The sequence below is a fragment of the Mugil cephalus genome, chromosome 17 (genome assembly GCF_022458985.1).
Source record: "Mugil cephalus isolate CIBA_MC_2020 chromosome 17, CIBA_Mcephalus_1.1, whole genome shotgun sequence".
In the NCBI taxonomy this organism is placed as follows: domain Eukaryota; kingdom Metazoa; phylum Chordata; class Actinopteri; order Mugiliformes; family Mugilidae; genus Mugil; species Mugil cephalus.
In genome coordinates, this window is record NC_061786.1 from 571053 (window position 1) to 594598 (window position 23546).

General features: G+C 38.4%; 1 protein-coding gene across 1 annotated transcript; it reads left to right on the forward strand.

Annotated features, from left to right (window-relative positions):
* Positions 1-1149: 1149 nt before the first annotated feature.
* LOC125023977 (glutamyl aminopeptidase) lies at positions 1150-23214 on the forward strand. The gene is made up of 20 exons (XM_047611585.1): positions 1150-1934; positions 2433-2574; positions 2938-3072; positions 3182-3302; positions 3423-3577; positions 8610-8723; positions 8801-8935; positions 9095-9160; positions 9277-9342; positions 9496-9656; positions 13621-13703; positions 14661-14797; positions 15817-15872; positions 15962-16112; positions 16336-16409; positions 19893-19997; positions 20122-20292; positions 21483-21623; positions 22355-22436; positions 22578-23214. Exons 1-20 carry the CDS (start codon positions 1324-1326, stop codon positions 22737-22739), a joined length of 2868 nt encoding a protein of 955 aa, XP_047467541.1. The 5' UTR covers positions 1150-1323; the 3' UTR covers positions 22740-23214.
* The last annotated feature ends 332 nt before the right edge of the window (positions 23215-23546 follow it).

Here is a 23546-nt window from a genome sequence, read left to right on the forward strand (position 1 = left end):
TAGTTACAACATAAACCACTGCAATGAAACCTTACAGGAAGTAGCTGCGAAATAACCTGGCGATGAAGCAGCAATGCAATGTACTGGACCAGTTCAGCCAGTTGTTCTTATCTTTATGTTTAGATAAATCTTATCTTTAGATAAAACAATCAGATGTTAAGGTTCCCCGATCCTTGACCCCCTCTCTTAAAATTGGTACAAGAGACTCACAACAAAGAAAAAATGTCTCTGTTTTGGCAGTGCTCTTCATTACAAAGGCCTTACCAGGACCTCGCTTTAAGGCAAAAGTGGGTTTGAAATTCATTTCATTGCCTTTAAGAAAGGGTGTGATGAAAACTACTAGGAACAGTACATGGAATAAACATGGACCAGATGCCCCAGGTCTTGCAAATAAGCCATATGTCTGTCATGGTATTAAATTAAAGATTTATTCAGCTAATAAATCTTTAATTTAATTAATTAATTTGATACCATGACAGACACATGCCTTGTATCCCAAGACGAAAATGAGACAAAAAAAAAAACACTTTCCTAGGAACAAGACTCACTGAAATTCGTTCAACAATTATAATTTTTATTCACATTGCTTTTGTTGCTCCCTTTAGCTACTGATTTACAGGCTGTCTTCTATATTGTTTAGCCTGACTTAAAAACAATGACAGTTACATGTCCAAGCAGCACATAGGGCACAACCCTGCCAGTTTGGTGATTTCATTTAAACATTAAGGTCTGTTGATTAAGAAATAGCATGCTGTCATTACAATACAGGCATTGTAACATTTGTCTCTTCACAGTTTCTGATGAAAACTGTTATGTTAAAAAAAGAGCAATTGTAGGCATGTGCCCAAACAATAAACTCTTCCTTGTGTAGTCACTGTCAGTGGACTCCACCACAACTATGTCACTTTGGATTTAAGACACTCTGGTGACTGAAATACAGAAGAATTTCAGACACAGACAGACACACAGTGGCTCACATATTTGTGCAGTCCATGCTATATTCCTATTCAGTTACACAATAAACAACACATTTTTGAAACACAACACATGGACATTAGCTACTGATTTACAGGCATACTGTAGATGTTTAACTGAGTAGGAGTGTTAACAACACCATGGACAAAATAAATATGTTCAATATGTGAGATTCTCTCCACTGACAGATTCCCACTTCTCCTCCTCTTCCGTCTCTCCACCCCTCAGCACCACAGAGGCAAGCTTTGGATCAGCTTACACACATACACGAATAGGAGCCAAAGCCTGCAGCTCTCGCTTTAAAAAGTTGTGTTTTTCTCAAGAGAAGTTTCTAGGTTGGAAGTCACAATGGTAGAAAGCATGGATTTGGAGAAGCAGCAGAAGCATTACTGCATTCAAGGTAAGCACGTAGTCATCATCTGTGTGATGATGGCAGTGTGCTCTTTGGCATTGGGCCTTGGATTGGGCCTCTCTGGGTCAGACCCAGCACCTACAGTGGGGCCTACACAGCCCCCTCCACCTGGCAGAGGGCCATGTGCACCTTCCACAGATTCCAGCGGGGACTGGAGGAATTTCCGTTTGCCCAGCTATGTAAATCCAGTCCATTATGACCTGCACCTGGAGCCAGATCTTATTGATGACACCTATTCCGGCACTGTGGCTATCAAAGTGAAAGTCGAAAAGCCTACTCGTCATCTGTGGCTACACATCAGGGAGACATTTGTCACCACTATACCCAGGCTAAAGTTTCTAAACAGTGCAGGCGGGGAGAGGGAAATAGAAGTGAAAAGCTGTTTTGAATACAAACCTCAGGAATATGTGGTTGTGGAGGCCACAGAGGATCTGCCTGTCACTGGCTCAGAAGAGTTCTATATCCTTAGTCTGGACTTTCAGGGTTGGCTTAATGGCTCTGTGGTGGGTTTCTACAGAGTTATCTACAAAGAGAATGGTATCACCAAGTAAGTTTTGTGATTTTATTCAAACAACAACTAGAAAACTTGTATGTAACATGTAAAAGTAAAACAAAACAATGACCTAAGTTTATTTCTACATTGTATTTAACACAAACCACATATTTTTTAATGGCATGATGAAAAAGATGAATGACTCATTTCTCATTATTATACTATTTAAAACGGACCTCAAAGTACACGTTCCCTTACAAAGTAGCTTATTAATTGGTTGTACTGCATGATGTTACTGGATAGAAGTTGCTCATTTACCATATACAGTTTATGTTGTGGATATGCTTGTAGAAATCTCCAGGAAAAAATACATACAATTGCTCCTATTGAATATAGTTTTTACTATAGGTTGTACTTGAACATGCATTAGCTGTAAGTGGTTGAAAAATGTACTTAGTGTCCTCTGGGCTTTGGCGCAGAGGACACTAAGTACATTGCTTAAAATCTTACAGCACTTGTTGTGCAATAATCTTTTCTTCATTTGATCGCCAGAAAGATTGCTGCAACTGATCATGAGCCAACTGATGCCCGCAAGACATTCCCCTGCTTTGATGAACCAAACAAGAAAGCCACCTACAGTATCTCCATCACTCATGATATTAAATATCAAGCTCTGTCCAACATGCCTCCAGAGGTACAAGCTAACAATACAACAGTTAACCCATAATGTAACATTATAACCCATAACGAAAAAAAGATTTGTTCTGTAGATGGACACTGCAGAAACATCCTCCGCTGCATGTACCAAAGGTTCTATAATTCAAACCACTGCCCATCATTGCATGTCATCAGTGACTATGTCACTGTTCATCTGTCCGTCACTGCATAAAGCCATAGTTTGTTATGAATTTCCTGGGAGATGTTTGCTGGAGCATAATCTGTTCCCAATGGGTTACAGACCAACTTGAATTTTTTTTTTCAATCATCTGTTTTTAGGCAATACCAAGTGTGATAAGCAGCATGACATCCCCATTAACCTCTTTCTCTGCCACTCTAGGGTCCAGCTTTACATCTATCTGGTGATAAAATGAAAACGTCCTTCCAGAAGTCAGTTCCTATGAGTACCTATTTGGTATGTTTTGCTGTGCACCAGTTTGAGTATGTGGAAAGACATTCTTCAAGAGGAATTCCTGTGAGTTTACAATTATTTCTCACTATCAGTGACATCACTCACAAAAAGTATCATAGTAAAGTCTACCTGTCAAACATATTACCAACACATATTTTGTCTTCCTTTGCAGTTGAGAATCTATGCCCAGCCAAGTCAGCTAGAAACTGCAACATACGCAGCCGACACAACCAAGGTCATCTTTGACTATTTTGAGGAATACTTCAACATGACGTACTCCATCTCAAAATTGGGTAAGCTTGGACAAACTTTTATGTGTGTTTTTCTGTGTTCTTATGTTCACTGCATAGAGCAGTTATCAAGATGCATATTCATTATTCACATGAATGAATATTCACTGTGTTTTGATCTAGATAAGATAGCCATTCCTGATTTTGGTACTGGAGCCATGGAGAACTGGGGCCTCATCACTTACCGGGAAACAAACCTGCTGTTTGATAAGGACCAGTCATCTTCCTACAACAAGCAGCGTGTGGCTAGTGTCATTGCCCATGAACTGGTTCATCAGGTAACAATATCTAAATACTTATCACTTACTCTGCTTGTTGTAGTTGTGTCATAGAATTTACAGTATATGTGCAACACATGTGCATGCTCCACTTTTACTGCATTGTTGTGCGTGCAAGTTTGGAACTTGAATGCAAAGGTTTTTAGTCCTAAACATCAGGATGATTCATACATAATGCCATGCATTTAGTTTCATTTATCACTTACACATCCATCCATCCATCCATCCATCCATCCATCCATCCATCCATCCATCCATCCATCCATCCATCCATCCATCTCAGGGAAATTGGTCTTGCTTTCGTTGGGTTTGCTGTCACGCAGCAGAGAGAGTTTGGTATTGATATATGTGGAGCCAGACACTAAGCATGTGAGACATGCATTTCCTACTTTTCAATAAATGATCATCTGGCTAAAAAGAACTTTACACATGTACAGAACCTCCTCCTTTTATTTAATCTATTCTGCAAATACACCCACAGAGGATGCACATATCTGCATATTGCTTTGGCCCATCTGGACCATTTGGACATACACTGATCATGTATAACATAATGACCACTGAGAGAAGAAGTAAATAGCATTGACCATCTTATTACAATGCAGTCTTCTGCTGGGAAACCTTTTGAATTGGTATTAATGTGGATGTTACTTAAACATGTAGCACCCACCTAGACCAGACCATCCCCCACTCCATAACACTCCTCAATAGCCACAGTGATCTCCAGTAGGATGCAACCTGACATAGACACACAAACAAAACAGTTTAGGAACAACTCAGAGCTCATTGACCGCCAAATCCACTAGATCTAAAACTATCCAGAAATATCTCTGGGATTCACTCGAACAACCCTGATCCACAGAGGCCCCTCCCCACAACCCATAGGACCCAAAGGCCCCCACTAACAACACTGCTGCCAGACACCATACAACACCCTCAGAAGACCCCATCCTCTGATGACTGTATCGAAAGCATAAAGGAGATTTACACAATATTATGAAGTTGGTCCTGATGTTATGCCATATTAGTGTATGCAAGTGAGCAGCAAAGAGTTGAGAGTCCAGAATTGTAAATGTTTACAATTGCTCCTTGATCCTTGTTCACGTTTTTTCTCTTGTTCGTTTTTTTATGAAGCACAGTCTTGGAACATTTCATTCCAACATAAAAGCTGTTTTACAATGATGAGAGATAAGAACTCTGGTGACAGTCCATAACACGTTATCTGATTAAAATTGAATTGGTAGTGGTTAATTTTACATTTCCAAGGTCCTCTCTTCACATGCACTGAGTAATAAACATTGAATATTTACAGGATGGAGTTAAGTAGCACATTAACACTGACCCCTGACAAAACACTAATTACGCAATGATTACCGACAATTACAACATCTTCCATGTCCCTTCAGGTAAAGAGAAGCATCACACTTCAGGATTACTTTAACATTAGTGACTGTGACCTTCCAGTTTCACCAAGATGCAGTAGGCAATAAGGGAGAAGAACTTTTTTTCTAAACTTTAACTAACTCTCAGAGACTGGAAAAACACAGCAAGAATAGGAAGTGAGTCATTGTGCAATAAAAATGTTGAGTAAATGCAAAGTAATCACAATCTGCAGCCCAAGGACAGTGAATAACAGAACAAAGGCTCCTCCTGGGCCAGCTGTCCTCTCATTTTCCTATACATCATAGTTCTTAGACATTAAAGGAGAAGCTGAGGACATTTGATATAGCACAAGACACACATTTGTTGTGTAGACTACGTTTAACTTACATGTATTGCAGTTGCCACTGCCAGGAATGCAGAAATAACCTAAACTCTCTGAACCAACCTGTTTGGTCTTACAATTTGTAAGCAGCTTGGATATAAATATAGGCCTATAAAACAAAAAAAAGGTAAATAATGCAGCTGCGGGTGGCAAGGGTAGCAAGTTTAAGACTACACCTAAAAGAGGTTACACCAAAAGCTAGCCAAATTGTGCTACCATTTCTTAAATCATAACCACTAAGCCATATCGGTCCAATTAAAGGCCAGACAAGGTTGGCGTACAATCATAGTGAAAAGTTAAGCACATCTGAAAAATTGATCAATTTCTCATTTTATATGGATAGACTCATCTGTCACGTTTCTAAATGCCCAAGCTGAATGAATGTTAGCAAGTTACCTTTATATAAGGCAAAACTGTCCAGGAGAAAATGAACTTACTTGACATCCCATTTTAATTCCCCTCTGTGTTTCATGCATCTCCAATATCTTCTGTTTTACAACACATTTGGCCATGGAACTGCTGTAATAACTTTTATCTCTTATATGTCAAGATGAGGAGACTTTATTCAAGCTGGGTCACATGATATTTTGGTGTAATCTGCACACACTCTAAAAACTGCTGGGTTAAAAAATAACCCAACCTATAACCCAAGGGTTGATAAATGATGGGACAGAACACATGTATTGTGATTTGTAAAATCAAACTAAAATAAAGGCCACTGTTAACTTTCATTTAATGACACTTTAATGACAATTTGGAAACAAAATTGCGTAAAATCACATTCAGACCTAAAGCAAATTAAAACATGTAAATAAACTAAATAAAATAGAATAAACAAACAAACAAAACACAAATATATTCAAGTTTGGATCAAAACATCATTTCCAAATCAAAACTCACTCTCAAACACTCTCTGCTTTTGTTTTAGGGATTTGTAATCCTCCTCCTACTTTTGCCTCCTCTGTCTTCTTCTCTTCCTTGTTCTTCTTCCTCCTCCTCTTCCACTCCATTTTTACTCGTCATCACTTATCCGTCATTTCTACTGAAATTGTATGACACATGTAATATGACAGCTAACCTACCAGAAAAAATGTGTTGCAGTGCTCTTCACTCTCCTTCTTTCCAGTCACTCAGATCCAGTTCATGGGGGAGACTGTAGGGTCATACTGTATGCTGCAGTGGGGGGTCATGTAATCAGCCGTCCTTCTCTGTTGCTGTAAATGTCTGAGAGGGGCCTAATCTTTTGGCATGAGAGCCTCCTTTGTGCTTGTGCATGTTCATCAAGGTTCTTTTGCCATGGTTACTGGGGCCAACAGCTGCTCCCTGGACACATGGACCTAAATGTCCTAAAAGCCCATCCCATACAGACCTCTGTATGGGAGAGGGGTAGGTACAAATACTGTACCCTAGGTCTTGGCCTCCAAACAACTGCTTATATACGACAGGTCGTACAGGGAAAATATTCTTTGTCTTGTCCACATTCAGGGATCGTCTGCTTCATGTGTTGCTGCCAACCCGTACTGGTTGTGGTCTTCCTGTCAAGAAGTACAACAGCCAGTTGCAGAGTGTTGAACCCCAGCCAGTCCAGTTTATAGATCAGCTGTTCAGGGATGATTGCTGAATGCTGAGTTTAAGTCTATGAACAGAATAACATAGGGGTCCTTAGCATCCAGGTGAGACTGGTTGGACCGATATGCAGACTGGGTCACGTTTCTTTTTTCTTATTTTTCTTGCGTGTTAGTGATTAAAATCTGGTATCTGGACCACATTTCTCTTGTAGGAGAACTAAGGGCCTGATTTACTAAGATTGGATGCGTAATTGACAACCTTCGTAGGAGATGAGATTAAGATATATAATTGATCTAGATGCCCAAACACTCTGGAGTACATTCATGGACTTGCACATGACAAGTATGAAGAAACATTCTGTACAGCCTAATCCATGATAGGTTATACATTACTTTCATATGGATGACGACAAGACTGAAGAGCTTTAAACTTTAGCCTAGTTCATTTGGAAGTGTTGTCTCACACAGACACCTCTTCTCTGTCCTCTCACTTTAAGATAAAAAAACAAACCAGATGCCCATTACACTTTAGGTACACATTCCTGGAGTGACTTCACACTAATTTTCTTTAAGTTTAAACAATATCATAACTTGTAGGCTGTAATTGTTCAAATATTTTCAAACCCAGATCATCTATTAATTTAATGATGGAAATCCTGTTTTCATATCACATAGAGTCATTGAGTTAAGTATTTTCAGCCTATCTCAGCTGTCATTTAGCAAAAGGTGGGGCCACCCAGGTTAGGTCATGAGTCTGTCACAAGGTTAACACAGAAAGACAGACAACAATCCTCTCTCACATGCACACCTATGGCCAATTTTAAAGATAAACTTGCGCTAGTAAAAATGGAAATGCATGAGGGCACACCCAGCTTTTTCTTAGGTAATAAAAGCTGAGTCTGCAGTAGACAGTCATTTCCCTAAGACATGATAAGATAAGATAATCCTCTTTAGCATTTTCTTTCTTTTCATTTTTCTTCTTAGTTCTCTTAGTTTCATGTTGTTTTGTCTAGTACGGTTTAAACTTAATCTTGTTTTCACATTTTAACTTGTTTATCCATTTCGTTTGTAACCATAACCAAGTTTTCTGAAAATGTATGAAATCGGCAACAAAAAGCACTGTAGGCAGTAAGCAGGCTCCAGTGGAATCTCTAGAAGAGGAGATGCACAAAGTTAAGTTATATGCAGATGTTTTTTTTACATTTCCAACCCTACCCTAAGTCAGAGCCCACAATTACTTCTGTGGTCATTTTATTTGGACAAACATCATACATACAGACTCCAACATATTACAAAACAGTGCAGAACAAAATGTGATATAATTTACCATACTGTTGGAAAGAGGATATACTCACCTTAGTCGGAACCAGAACACTGCACCAGCTCACTCAGATCTAATGTGAGGAAATGTGATGAAATATCAAAAAAAAAAAAAAACAAAAAAAAAAACAATGAAAAAACAAGACAAGACTAGAAATTTTATGGCAAGTTTATCTCTCTTTTGTCAAATGAAGGGCTTGGACGAAAGAACCATGATGAAAAACTACTTAGTTACTAACCAGTATGATACTTTAGTCCTGGAACTGAAGTTATAAACAAAGCAATGCACAGTTTTGTGAGCAGTCTGTTATATAATGTAACATTCGTCCCTGTGTGTCCCTCCTTTTTGTTTTGTCGCATGTCAACAATCCATTTCCAGTGGTTTGGGAACATTGTAACCATGGACTGGTGGGATGACCTCTGGCTAAATGAGGGCTTTGCCAGTTTCTTTGAGTACATCGGTGTGGAGAAAGCTGAACCTACCTGGGGCATGGTGAGTTCTATAGTACCAGACAAATGGAGTGTCTCAGCCCTGTGAAACATGTTGTATGTGTTCCTGTGCTCATACAGCGAGACATTATGATCATCAGTGATGTGCTTCCTGTTATGGTAAACGACGCACTCCTTTCCTCTCATCCAATCATTGTGAACGTGTCGACTCCAGCAGAAATCACCTCTGTGTTTGATGCCATCTCGTATAGCAAGGTATGAGAAAACTGGAAAAGCTCAAATTTAAATTTAAATTAAAATCTAGAAAACATTGCTTCCCAGGGGCACAATAATATATATTAAATGCAGACGAGGTACAAATAAAAGTGTTTTTTTTTTTGTTTGTTTGTTTGTTTTTTCAATTTTTTTTTCTAGGGAGCATCCATTCTCAGAATGTTGGAGGACTGGATGGGTAAAGAATTGTTCCGAGACGGCTGTCGAGTGAGTCTCGGATTCCAAGCTTAATGACAGATAACAGATGTTCTTCTTTGTTCATTAAGGTTTCAAATCTTGCAGCAGCTGAGTGATGAAACCATGTTTTTTTCTTTTTTCAACAGAAATACTTGAATGACTTTTACTTCAAGAATGCCAAAACATCAAACTTCTGGGCATCTCTTGCCAGTGTATGTTTGAACTTCATCTTTGGACAGCACTTGACTTGCTTTTTCCCTGGCATCCCTTTTTTAAGCTTAAGGATCTTCCCACATAGATATAAAATACATTTGCATTTGTTCTTTGTTCCTGAATAGTAGATACATTTTCATCTCTGTTCCTAGGTGAGTGGGTTCCCAGTTGCAGAGGTCATGGACACATGGACCAAACAAATGGGTTATCCTGTGCTGCATCTATCTGTCTCTGAGACAAATGCTAAACTGAGCCAAAAGCGTTTCCTGCTGGACCCTAAAGCTGATATCACCCAGCCTCCTACACCACTTCAGTAAGAAAGATGAAATTGACTTTAGATAGATATCTTTAGAAGATAACAACATTGTGTTACAATATCACTTTCTTTCAGAGTCATCACACATTACAAAAAGATTTCACAGGTTCATACTGTTATATGTTAGGTGGAAGTCCACTTTTCTGTGTTCCCTTTTAATATATAAGCCCTTTGAATGGAGCATGGATGGCACAGTGAGGTGGTGGTTAGCACAGCAAGACAATTCTTGTTTCAAATTCTTTTTGTGTGGAGTTTGCATGTTCTCACAGTGGCTTCCTCCCATCATCCAAAGCTATGCTCACTAGGTTCAATGGTGATTCTAAATTGGCCATCATATTCAATTACAGACAGCCAGCAGGGAGACCATACTGGTGAGGAAATGTGGAAGACTGCGTTTTAAGCCACAGTAACAATAAATGTGGTCTCAAGATGCTTACAGAGGGATACTTTAAGGGGTTGAATATTTTATTCACTGTTACACTATATACTTAATAATAAGTATATTATAATTAATTATTATAGTTAATTGTCAGTATGTATATGTATACTCTATAAATCTGTTTTCACTTTGACGTAAGTTTTTTTTTTCAAGTTTTTTTGTAAGTTTTGTAAGTTTGTATTTCACCAGAACATCACATTTGAACATAGTTCCACCATCTCTGACCCAAACGGTCACTATCTAATTGTAACAGGGCACATTTTCTCATATCATGTAACTTTCTTGCATATACAGTATATGCACCCAATTTCGACGACCCCGCCTTTTTCAGGAAAATCTTCAACCTCATCCCATACTCTTTTACCGCTCACTTAATTGCTGGTGTAGATTTTAATTGTGTATTAGACTATTGTACTGACTGACTCTCCACCCACCCAACAACTCCTAACTCTACCATTACTTTAAATAATCTAATTGAATCTATAAACCTTGTCAATATCTGGAGGCTACAACATACAACTGATCGAGACTTCTCTTTTTTCTCCCATGTGCATAAAGCTGATACAAGACTTTTTCTTAACAGATTGACTGTTAAGAAAAAGACTTTTTCTTAACAGACACCAAAGACGCTCCTGATATAATTTCTACCAAATACAACAACATTCTAATCTCCGATCACAGTCCTGTTGAACTAATAATCAATCTCAGCAGAGCAAAACCCACATTTCAATCCGTTATTACTCAATGACTTGTGTTTCCACCGACAAATGGCCAGCTGGATCACAGACTATCTATCACACAATAACAATCCTAACGCGCTCCACCCTCTGGGAAGCATTTAAAGACGTTATGCGTGGCCATGTCATAGCCTATGAAATCAAAGTGAAAAAGGGCTGACTAAAAGTGTCAGAAATTATAGCGCAGCTGTCAGCTCTTGAAAAGGACTTCAGAATGTCTCTCTCACCTTCTAAGCTGAATGACATATTGAAACTTGAATACAAATACAACACTATTCTTTCCAACCAAGTGAGTACAAAGCTATTAAAAGTAAAACAAAAACATTTTGAACTGTCAGCCAGATAAACTTCTAGCCTGTCAGCTCAGAAGCACACAGGCTAATTGTGAAATTCATAAAATTTGACCAACCCGGGCAAAATTTACACCCAAATGACCCAAATGAGATTAATGAATGTTTTCATAAATTCTATGTTGACCTTTACACGTCGAAGACTACTGCAGACGCCACATAAATCTCTGAATTTCTCCGCTCTCTCTGCCTCCCAAAACTGAATCCCACAGCACAAAGAGAGTTGAATGCAGATATAATGCCAGAGGAAGTCGCAAGGGCAATATGTTCTTTCCCCAATGAGAAAACTGCTGGCTCGGATGGTTTTAACATTGAATTTTATAAAGCATACATAGACAAAGTTACTCCTATCATGTTAAGAATGTTAAATCACTCTATTGCCACTGGGTGACTCCCTGAATCTTTATATTTAGCTAACATCTCTGTGATATTGAAAAAAGATAAAGACGACACTGACCCAGCATCTTATTGGCCTATTCCTCTCTTCGGACGTGACCTCAGCGTGTTTACTAAAATACACACCACCAGACTTAATAAATGCATAACAAGCCTAATCTATCATGACCAAACTGGATTTATCCCAGGAAGATTCTCCTTTTTTAATGTTAGGCAATTGATGAATATAATGTACTCCAAATATGATAAAGATTCAAACATTTCCATCCTTGCCTTTGATGCAAGGAAAGTCTACAATAAGGTTTAATGGAGGTAGATTATATCAGTGATAAAGGAGTTTGACTTGGGCGATAACTTTGCTTCCTGGGTCAAAACATCATATGCTTGTCTGTCTGCTTCAGTTACTATCAATTATAACAAATCACCCCCTTTTCCATTGCAACGCCAACGACATCCCTGTCGTCAGGGATGTCCTCTGAGGCTGTTACGTTTTGCGATGGTGGTAGAACCCCTTGCTGTCAATATAAGAAATCATCCCTCCATTGCTCTCTTGATTTTGAGCAGGGTCAACCATCGGACCTCGCTTTATACCGAAACGTGGCCTTGCTTCTTTCCCACCCCAAGGAATCCTTGCCTCAATTGTTAGAATTCATCAATAAAGTTGGTGGACTATCTGGCTACACCATTAACTGTCATAAGAGCCAATTTATGCCCTTAAGGATGGGTTAGGCCCAAAAATTCCTGAGAACCTACCTTTCTGTGTTGCCGCTGATAAAATTAAATATCTGGGAGTGGTTATTCCTAAAAAACCCAAATTGATTTATAATCTGAACTATCTGAATTTGATAGTAAAACTGAAATTGAATATTGAGAGCTGGAGACTGCTACCCATGCCTATGATAGGTAGAGTGAATGTGATTAAAATGATGGAACTCCACAGGTTTCTTTACCTTTCCCAGAATTTACCAGTATTTATACCGGTAACTGAATTCTATTATTCTTGCTTTTGTGTGGTTTTAAAGCACATCGTATCTCTAACAAACATCTAACCAAACCTAAATCCTCAGGAAGCCTCAGCCTGCCTAATTTCTGACATTATTACTGGGCTGCAAACACTAGAGTGTTGATGTACTGGCAGAATGCATATCCCGATACAGTTTGCCAACTTATACAATTTAAAGTGACTCATACTCCTGCACTAAACCCATCTGTCTCCCCAATCTGCCCAATGCCCAAAATGTAAGTTAGCTGAAGGCACTCTGGGACATCTTTTCTGGTCTTGCCACAAACTACACAAATTCTGGACAGATATCTTCAGGAGCCTTTCTAAATTGTATTACTGTGTTATTTCGCCAGATCCATATCCTGTTATACTGGGCAGGTCCCAAGTCCTTTCATCTCATGGTACATGGTACAATATTGCATGGTCATTGCGGAAAGGAACATTGCAACCCTTTGGAAACATGAGGATATCCTTCTTTCAGAACCTGGCTGGCAGAAGTGACTAACTTATCGCATCTGGAGAGGATTCGACATAGTATTTCTTTTACCTCTGCAGCCTTTGACAAAACGTGGCAACCTTCTTGTTACATTTGTCAACTTTGACCTGATTAGCTATACATGTAATTTTTTTTTATGAGCAGGTTTATATGTTTACTTTCATTCCATTTAAAAAAAGAAAAGAAAAAAAAAGAAGAATGTAGCAGGTGCCAAATTCACATTGTGCCTCTGAGCATGCATGGTCAATATGGAAAGTGTCTGATCATTCGACGTACAAGCTTGTCTTAGCATTGTGGGCATGGACAAACATGAATTGGTCACTGGGGTGAACCAGTAGCAGAGACCAATTGGTGAGCACGATTTAATAGATGAAATATGACCCAGATACTTTTGTGAAGACATGAACTCAGAGGGGAGCTGTTAAGCTCATTAGGGAATCAATTATGAATTACTATTTTAAAAATAGAATACAGAATTTATATATCTATGTTTGGTATGTATGTACATTCATAACAAATTTTTTATTTATTTTTTTATAGGTACAAATGGACAATTCCAGTGGAATGGTACTCAGTGAAAAGAGACAAGCATATGATGGATTTGTTCAACAGGAGTGAAACAGGTAGTAGGATGGATAGTTTAAATATGTTTGTAATAACCTACTATCTGAGATAATTTTTAGTTAAAGAGAATTCTGATTTATTTCAACCTGGTATGTTTTTATTAATATTATGGCTGGCCTTCCTAGATCTTTCCAAAGTAAATTTTTACATAAGTCTTTTATTATGTTGTGTTTATTTCCAAGTATGACCAAAAGTAAAACGTATATTTCAAGAATATTGAATAATAAAAGTAATGATTCTGTTTTGTTTCACCCTCTAACAGGCTCTTGCTCTTTGAGTAATAGTGAAGCCTTAGACACCACCTCAGTACGCTGAGAAACAACAAATTACGAGACATACTTGCGCTATAGTCCTCCATACAATGTCAGTGACTCAGCAGTTTTTAGTGCCTCCCACTGTCAAATGGATTTGAAGCAGAACAGATATGTTAATCACACTAACTACCTTGAGGAATAGCTATGTAGTAACACAGGTTGTGCATGGTGACATGACAGGAAAAGTGGCTCTCTTCAACCATGTCTCAACAGGGCACTTAGCAGAACTTACTGTACACAGCAGTCTTAAACTAGTCTATTGGATGACATTATTAGATGGCACATTACTGCTGGATGGTGGCATTTGTCAATACCAACATCTTGCCAGAGTACAGAAAGTATCTGTGGTTCACTGTAGGGCTTTATCAACCCTTTTATGTTCCCTTTGAAAACTCGTTGGTACTAAATGCTTTCTCCAAAATTGTGTAGAAGTTGCTGGGTCTGTTCAAAGACAATGGTCCAATTCATTTCTCCCGCATAGCAGTGGTATTGTGATGCTTTGGCATGCCAAAGTCTTGGTTGTACTCACTCTTCTCTGCTGTCTGCTTTATTACAGATTCTACTCTAGACATATGTATAGAATGTTGAAAGTAATACAAACTATTTTGCATATACATGTAATTACCGTGTTGCTTTTTTCAGAGCATATCATCAGTGAGTACTCGCCCTCAGTGGATGGACTGCTCAAGGTTAACAATGATCACATCGGATTCTACAGGGTCAACCATGATGAACACATGTGGAATGTTATCAGTCAGCAGCTTCAAACCAACCACTCGGTACAGTTGTCCTCAGGCACCTACACACATTGTCTAATAGATGTTTAAGTTTAGTTGTAATTAAGTTTTAAGTCAGAATTACAGTACGGCTTAGATATATTTAGAATTGCCAGAGCTGACGTACAACTAATCAGATTTCTCTCTGTATACTTAATCTAAAGATTCAAGATTCAAGATCACTTTATTGATCCCCGCAGGGAAAATAGTGTGTCATATGTAGAGTAAATAACTAAATGTCCATACCTGTGAAAGTTCATAAATCTGTTATCTGATCAAAACAGTGAGAGCATGGACAGCATGAGAACTCATATTGTGTGAATTTTAGCTTCTTTTTTTCTCTGCTTGGCAAATCCAGAGTAGAATTCAAACTGTTCTCATTACATACAATGGCTAAACTTAATATTTTCTTGGGTTAAGTGCTGATGGTATTCCACCCCTCAAAAGCATTTCCCTCACAATGTGCAGGGAAACTCACAGTATGCTTCCTAGAGTTTCCAAAATTACAATGGGAGGAAGAACTTTCAGATAATAGGCTAATTTTCTGTGGATTCCAGGGTACCCATATATATTAGACACATGTAAAAATGTACAGTATTGCTAGTAGTACTAATAAGATTTGGCTTGTCTCTTGGTGCCTCTAGTGAAACTGGTGTAAACTCGCTGTAAACTACTTTCACTTTGCTTTCTGTGCCTTTCAGCATACTTGTCCACACTGAAAAACACTAACTAATTTCAATCATATTGCAGATGTACCGTGTATGTGGATTTGTTGTACTTTCATCCTACAGTAAACACATAACCAGACTGTGAACTAATCTCCCAGATGTTACTCATTATCTTCCATGCTGATGTTTTATGGTGTAGAGCAGGAAGAAAATTCAGTTGTCAAAAATAAGAACAAAATAGTCTTTATTTGACTTGAGGAGACTTGACTCACTTGAGGAGGCTTAACAGTTCCACAGTATTTCAAAAGCTCACTGTTACTTTGTCTATTTGATTCAGTTTTCTGTCTTGAACAGAAATTCGATGCAGCTGATCGTGCAAGCTTCATTGATGATGGTTTTGCCTTGGCAAGGTAAGAATACACAAAAAATAACCAAAGTAACCATACAAAATGGGCAAGAAGCTTTACAAAGTTGAAACCTGTTTTATTTCACTGTTCAGGGCAGACATTACAGATTATGGTAATGCCTTCAATCTTACCCAATACCTGAGAAATGAATCTGACTACATAGTCTGGGATCGTGTGGCCTCCTCTATTGCCTATGTTCGGGACATGCTATCTGGAGATACTGCACTCTACCAAAAGTTTCAGGTAAGCAAGTTGCTCATCCTTAAATGCATTAAGTTTTTAAACTATAATGTAAATGAGTTATTATCTGGGTTCTAAATGTTTAACTCATTGCCAAAGGAGTACCAAAATCAGCTAATTGTCTTTCTGCACTTACATTGTGATGTAATCATGGTATGTGAAACACATTTCTATTATTCATATGTACAGTATAGTTTTATGTGAAACATATTTTCCACTTTTCCAGAAATTGTTTCGTGACCATGTTAAGGCAATCTCAACACAACTTGGGTGGAATGATGACGGAACACAGACAGAAAGGTGCAGTGGGAATTTGTATTATACAAACAGGATGTTTCAGATATCAAAACAAATAACTTGCCCCAAAGCAGAACACAAGGAAAATTAAAAAAAAAAAAAAAAAAAGGAGGTAGTCAAAAACATGATTTTAAAAAACTTACATAAGGCGGGACATATCTACCACAGACTACAATAGAAGATGGAAGTATAGGAGTGCTGCATGTATTGATTTTGTTTAAATCACTTGGCAGTGGTAAACCACTAAGACCAGATAGGCTAGCCCCCACAACAAAGGGAAGGGTCGGGGGTTCAACTGCAATTCCATCTTTTTTTTTTCTTTTTTTTTTTTTTTACTGGCTGCAATCAATGAAACTGTTCCACAGTTGACCTTGGCTGAAAGGGGAAAAGTTTTTGGGTGCAGACAGTTACTCCTCATAACTGGTGAGCCTGCTCTGTTGCTGGGCTACTGGGGCTGGAGGAGATTAAATGACAAGTATGACAACAGTAAAAAAGGATTTTGAACTGATACACCAGACTTCTCAGGGAGAGTGCTAGACTGAGGCAGGGGAACTATGAAGTCCCATATATCGACCAACTCTGCCAGTGGAGCTCACTGAGTTTATCTTTGGTAGCTAGTTAATCTTTAATGGATCAATTCAGTTCAAAGTTCTTGAATACGACCTGCAGGGTCACGTCATTAAACCCTGTAGTGGCTTTTCTCCCCAAAAAGGTGGCATCCCAGGCACAAGCAGGGAAGTCAAGATATTAAACACCAGGTTACACTGGGTTAAGAGCACTTGGCAGGAGCACAAATCTCTATGTGACAGCAGCTACGAGTTCTCCCTGGTGAGGATGAGATTGCTACCTGGCCCACAGTTTTAAGGGGAGGAAACTGGGAAGACGTAGGATAAGCTGAGCAGAAAACGTTTCTATGTGGCTAGTGGAAGACAGTAAGAGATGTGAGGGAGGATAATTGCATGAAAGTACAGTCTGGCAGCTTCAGTTGAGAGGTTATTATCCATGTGTTGGAATTTATGTAGACATGACTTGACCTTTGACCTTGACCACTTGACCACTACACACTTCACTTTTTGGGTATCTATGTTGCGTCTAGTATGACCCCAAAGTATTTATAGTGGAGATCGCCTGAAGCTGCTGATGAGATGTCTACACAGGATATTCTATTGTAGTACTTGCCCTGTTTGAAAAAAAACATGCAGACTGATTTTTTCACATTGAGATGCAAACAAGAGGCTGACAGCCATTTGGTGACATGGATCATTTCTTGGGTGAGTGTCTGCTGCCTGTTTGTTGGTTTTCGCATGTACAGAAATTACTGCGTCGTCAGCATACATCTGTATGTTCGTCCCAACACATACTGATGGCATATCGTTGGTGTACATGCTAAAAAAAAAAGACCTAGCACAGAGTGGCAGAGTGGCACATGGACACTTTGATTGAGGGTGGTGGATGACACACCATTGATCTGTACATGCTGTGTTCTATTGTACAGGTAGGATTTGAACCAGCATACAGTGTCAGTAGAAATATTAAATTTAACCAACTTTGAGACTAACGTGCAATGATCCACTGTATCAAAGACTTTTTTTAAAGTCTAGGAACACTCAGTACGTTTACATGCACATGAAAAAAAAAAAATTATTGCCTTAATCGGACTCTAGCTGGACAACGTAAGTGCATGTAAACACGTAAAAAAGTGTGCACATTACGTAGGAAATTAAAAGAGTTGTTCTATTATCCGTCTGGTTGTTGTTTGAAATGCCGGTCTGCCGCTTGAACGACTCTTGTGTATTATATGACGTCTGAAGGGCCTACTGTTGAGGTGAGCAGTAGGTTGTTGTGCTACACATCTCTCAGCTACCTTAGAAAGTATGGGGACAATGCTAATTGGCCTATAGTTATTAACAAGGGTTCTATCGCCTGCCGTAAAGATAGGTGTAATGTCAGCTGGCTTCCAGACCCTAAGGAAAGTCTTCTGTTCGAAGGACAAATTAATTAATTTAGAGATGGGATATAGCAATGACTCCTTCATATTCTTAAAGAACATGGTGTCTAGCCTGAAAACATTTGAGACTTAACAGAATCCACAAAGCATTAAAGGTGGTGGTCTCCTTTGGCTCAGTGTTAAGTTGCCGTTCAAGTTCAACAGGATATGTTTTTCTAAATTGACAATTTCCCCGTCTAGTAACTTAACATTATTCCAAATGAGTTTAGGATTGCCCTTTGCTTCACTTATTATATTAATATGGAAGTTACAATTTCTTTCGTGACCTTGTTTCTAAGCACAGCAATCTGTGTCTATCCACAGTTGGTTTGGACCTCAGGGCTGATTTAAGGGCACTATCCCTTTCTTTAATGATATGCTAAGACACTGTGGCTTTCTGATTATTGCAGAATTAAAATGGTGTCTGTTGAGTTTTCCGGACTATGAGAACCAGATTGTGATCAGAGACTGGTGACCATGTTGTATGATTTATTAACCGTTTCTGGTTTATTACTGAATACAAGATCAATTTGTGACTGAGATGTGGAGGTGATGCTAGTAGGGCCTTTTATTAGCTGGGTTAAATCAAAAACATCAACAACATGCTTTAGGGGCTTCCTATTGGATCTGCTCCCAGTTTATGTTAAAATCACCTCCTTTTCAAATTGCATCCTTTTATCATAGACTTAATTTGCTCAAAAAAGACGCATCTGGCAAGATGGTGATCAATATATTCCAATAAGGGTGATAGACATTTGAGGAGACAATATTACATTCACACCAATGCATTCAAGCTCATTTTCACATGGCAATTGGATCTGGTTACACTGAATTGTATCTTTGATGTAAAATATTATTCCTCCATACCTATTTTCAGATCTATCCTTTCTAAATATATTGTATCCATCTATACTGACTGCAGCTTGAGAAGAGTAACTGTGTAGCCAGTTCTACAGAGAGACATTTATGTGTTAGACAACCAATGTTATTGAGTTGTTCATTAGAAAATATGTAAACATAACTGTTGTTGAACTGTGTAAAACAAGAGAAAAATACAGTAACTGATGGTGTTTTGAGTGCATTGTCAACATTCCCTGATGACTGATGAGTAAGACAATCAGTTGGGGAAACATAACAATTCTTTAGCCTAAATTCATCCATATGAGCAACACTGTCAACAACGAGTTCAGTCATATACAGTACTGTATGTAGGGTCCCTCCAATGTTGAGGCTATTATTAATACACACAGCAGTTTATAGCAGTTGGCCTTTCAGTAGTGTTGTTACATTTAATTATACACCTTCAAAGATGGACCCATAACACTGAAGGAGACATACAAGGAGATTCATTTATTTCAGTGAGAAAACCTTTCAAATGTTTGAACAGTGTATGTGTGCGTGTGTCTATTTTTTCCGTTAAACAAAATGTAATCGTTGTTCCCCCTGCTCAACACTTCACTCAGCAATATAAAATGTTTGACGATGACTGTTCTTGGCAGGTTACTAAGGGAGACTGTGCTAAGTATTGCTTGCCAGATGGGAGATCAGGAGGCTCTGAACGAATCATCACGCATTTTTGACCAGTGGATTGATAAAAATCACAGGTAGACTGTTGTTTTTGTTTTGTTTTTTCAGGCTACATGGTGTGCATTATTTATAGTCACTTAATATGAGTTAAATCTCTGACAACCTAACATCTACTTTTCTTGACTGTTTGACCTGCTGCAGCGTACCACCAAACCTGAGACTACTAGTATATCGATATGGCATGAAGAACTCAGGCACTGAAAAAAAGTGGACAACAATGTTCGAGAGGTACAAAAATACTTCTCTGGCTCAGGAGAAGGACAAGCTGCTGTATGGACTGGCATCTGTGGAGAATGTAAACCTCCTTAATAGGTAAATATAGTCATCCCAAATGACAGACCATGACTGATTTTAACAAGACTATATATTGAATCAGGCTTGTGCCTTTCTGTAGAGTCATAATGGAAAGGATGAACTGTATTTTTGGTCTTGGTGTGTGTGTGTCTGCATGTGCATTACAAAGAATATTTTGTCTTTGCATTGATTTTTATGCCTTGTAGGACATGAATGCACTAGGTCAGAACAAAGTTAATTGTGAGAAGGAAGATTTGAGAAATTAGACTTGTGTCATCAACAAATATAATAATCTTCAATACTTTTGAAACCCTGGATATGTCATTAATATATAGTATAAAAAGTGCAGGGCCCAGCACTGACCCCTGGGGACGCCTCAAGAAATCTCCAAACCTGATGAACAAACATCGCCCAATTTCACAAACTGTTTCCTGTTTGATAAAAAAAAAAAACAAAAAAAAAAAACTCTTTATCCAGTCCAGTGATTTCCCCCTGATGCCATACTGGTTTAATTATTTGAAGAACACTAGAAACTATTTTTCAAATGTGTGCCAGATAAGGATAAGGATAAGATTTCCAATCACACTGGTATAGTTTTCCTACTTAGGGCACATGATGTGTATATTTTTGACCAAAACAGTGTTACTTTTAAGTAGTTGCATCTTTCATTCACTGCAGTAGAGGGATAAGTGTGCTTTTAATCCCATAAAACTGTTGTTCGGTGCCCAAAAGTCACCTGTGGTGGAAACATATACTCAGTTCTTTTTCTTCAAGGTTTGAGTAAACCTTGTTGAGGAATGTAGTAAATGTTATCTTTTCACTTACTGTTTCTCCCTGCATGTCATACATTCTTGGGATTTGGTAATAAACTAAAGGAAAGATGGAAACTCCACAGCTGTTGGGTATCTCGTCAAATTTGAACGTGTACTCCTCATAGCTGACAGATCACCAAGGCACATTATCCATTTCACTACTCTGCTGTTCTTATCCCTTTCAACCCACAAATACAAAAAATAATGTGAACTTACACAATGTACTGCACTAAATTACACTATGTATAAAACATTTTTAAATCAAGTTGTGTGTCTGACTTGATGTTTAGAAATGTTGCCTCAAAGAAGTAATGTTGTCATTTTCAGACACTACTGAGGTGTATAATATCATCTCAATGTTTGGTAAAAGAGAATAAACTTTGCTACGTCTTACAGGCTCCTAGAGGCTACCAAAAACGAGAGTGTATTCAGGAGTCAGGATTTGTTCACCGTGGTGCGATATGTGTCCTACAACACTCTGGGTAAAAGTATGGCTTGGGACTGGACTACACACAATTGGGACTACCTTGTCAACAGGTCAGTGCAACAAGGCAACAACTCTAGACACTAACAGACTTTGTTAAGCATTTGTTATTTGTCATGTCTTTTAGTAAGCAACACAAGCTGTAAACAACATAGGGATTACATTACCATATTTCAGTTTAGGCTAAATTCACACTGCAAAGTTTGATGTTCAATTGGGATTTATTGCTCGTATCAAAAGTTTTGTAATGCTATTCCCATGATTGTTTAAATGTAGCCAATATCAGTTTCTGATGTGAACCAGTCACAGACCTAAAGTGATCGTCATGCACTGGAAAAAGACATGGTTTATAGCCAAACTACCAGTTGGGTTTGTCACCCAAAATACGGTTAAGCTACACTGTAAAACAGACAGGTGATCTGACTATGACCACTTGGGTGGTGTGAGTCTTGTCAAACTTGGCGAAGTTCAAAACTCTCTCTTTTTTTGAGATTACAACAACATTTTCCTGTGGACCAATTTGGCCATTCCAAATATGCCTTTCAGTATTACACTTTCAAACCTCAATCACCAGTTCCTCAAGTTTACTTGGGCAGAAATCTCACCATAAATATTGATGAGATCAAACACACGACTCCATTGATTACCTGTATGTTAGCTGTCTTCTATTCAGAGTGCACTGATGTGCCATTATAAAATATAATTTTGCTGTTTGGGTTATGCTTTTGTATGCGTGTGTGCGCGCGCGTACATGTGTGTGTGTGTGTGTGTATTATTTTTACAGGTACACTATCAATGACAGGAACCTTGGTCGCCTATTGAATCAAATATCCACCACTTATAACACAGATCTCCAGTTATGGAAGGTGTGTACTGGTGTTTTTTGATCTTATCATTCATTCATGACACAGCAAGACACTGTGGCCTGAGTTGCCCATAGGCCTTGGCAGCTGCACCTGAATGTGTGTACATGCATAACACAGTAATTCTGCATGCTAATCTTTCAGATGGAGCATTTCTTCAGTTTGACACCAAATGCTGGTGCCGGGGAGATGCCAAGGAAGCAGGCACTGGAGACAGTCAGTAACAACATCGAATGGGTCAGGAGGAATAAGGATGAGATTAGAAAGTGGTTGGAGGACCACATTCCTGAAAGCCCCTCCAATTAAGAAAACAGGTTTACAAATACTGTACCTGTAAGGCAAGAGCAGAATCACTCCCCTGTAGTAATCAAAATTTTCCCATTCATTACACACAGGATGAGTTTCTTTTCTTGGAAGAGAACAATAATCACTAATAGGTAGTGGTAGATTATCTTTTACTAATCACAAATATATTTGCACTACTAGTTTATTTTTATTACACGTTCCTCAATACAACTGGGTTTTTGGGGGCGACAATAGGCGACAAATGCAAAAACATTTTATAAGCATCAAAAATTATATCTGAGATGATCTTTTATCACGGAGCACTTGATCTTGAATTACTTATATTGCTATGTTGTACTTACTAATCTCAAAATCTTTCAGTGCACAATATTGATGCCCAACTCAAGGGTTGCAACAATTTGTTTTGTCTAAATTAAAAACGAATGTGAACTTGTTGGAGATGAAGAGTGGAATGAATAAATATTTAATTAAATTACTTGTTGGCCATCATTATTCATTTTTTATATTACATGGTTATGGCTACTAGCAGTAAACTAAATTGGCAGTGATGGGATTGCATAACTAAAGAACTTAAAATATTTTTCATGTTATTAGAAATAAATTTTAGAATGTTCTTCTTACTGAGTTAGAATGCCTGCCTTGAGTCATTGTTTTACTGGTAAACTCAGCTATTGATGTTTGTTGTAGTTGCTGCATAAACTGCTTGTTTATGTTTGGTTAGTCATGCGTTCAAGCCCAACAAGGTACCAGTAGAGTCTCATGTCACTGCTGAACAGTACAGAAAGTCTGGAGAAGACCACTTGTGTG

What these genes read in the sequence shown, in the direction of transcription:
- LOC125023977 (XM_047611585.1), top strand. Translation starts at nt 1,324, where the DNA reads ATGGTAGAAAGCATGGATTTGGAGAAGCAGCAGAAGCATTACTGCATT. An exon ending in AAAGAGAATGGTATCACCAA is followed by an intron (nt 1,935 to 2,432) that starts GTAAGTTTTGTG and finishes TTTGATCGCCAG; the next exon opens with AAAGATTGCTGCAACTGATC. An exon ending in AATGTAAACCTCCTTAATAG is followed by an intron (nt 20,293 to 21,482) that starts GTAAATATAGTC and finishes TACGTCTTACAG; the next exon opens with GCTCCTAGAGGCTACCAAAA.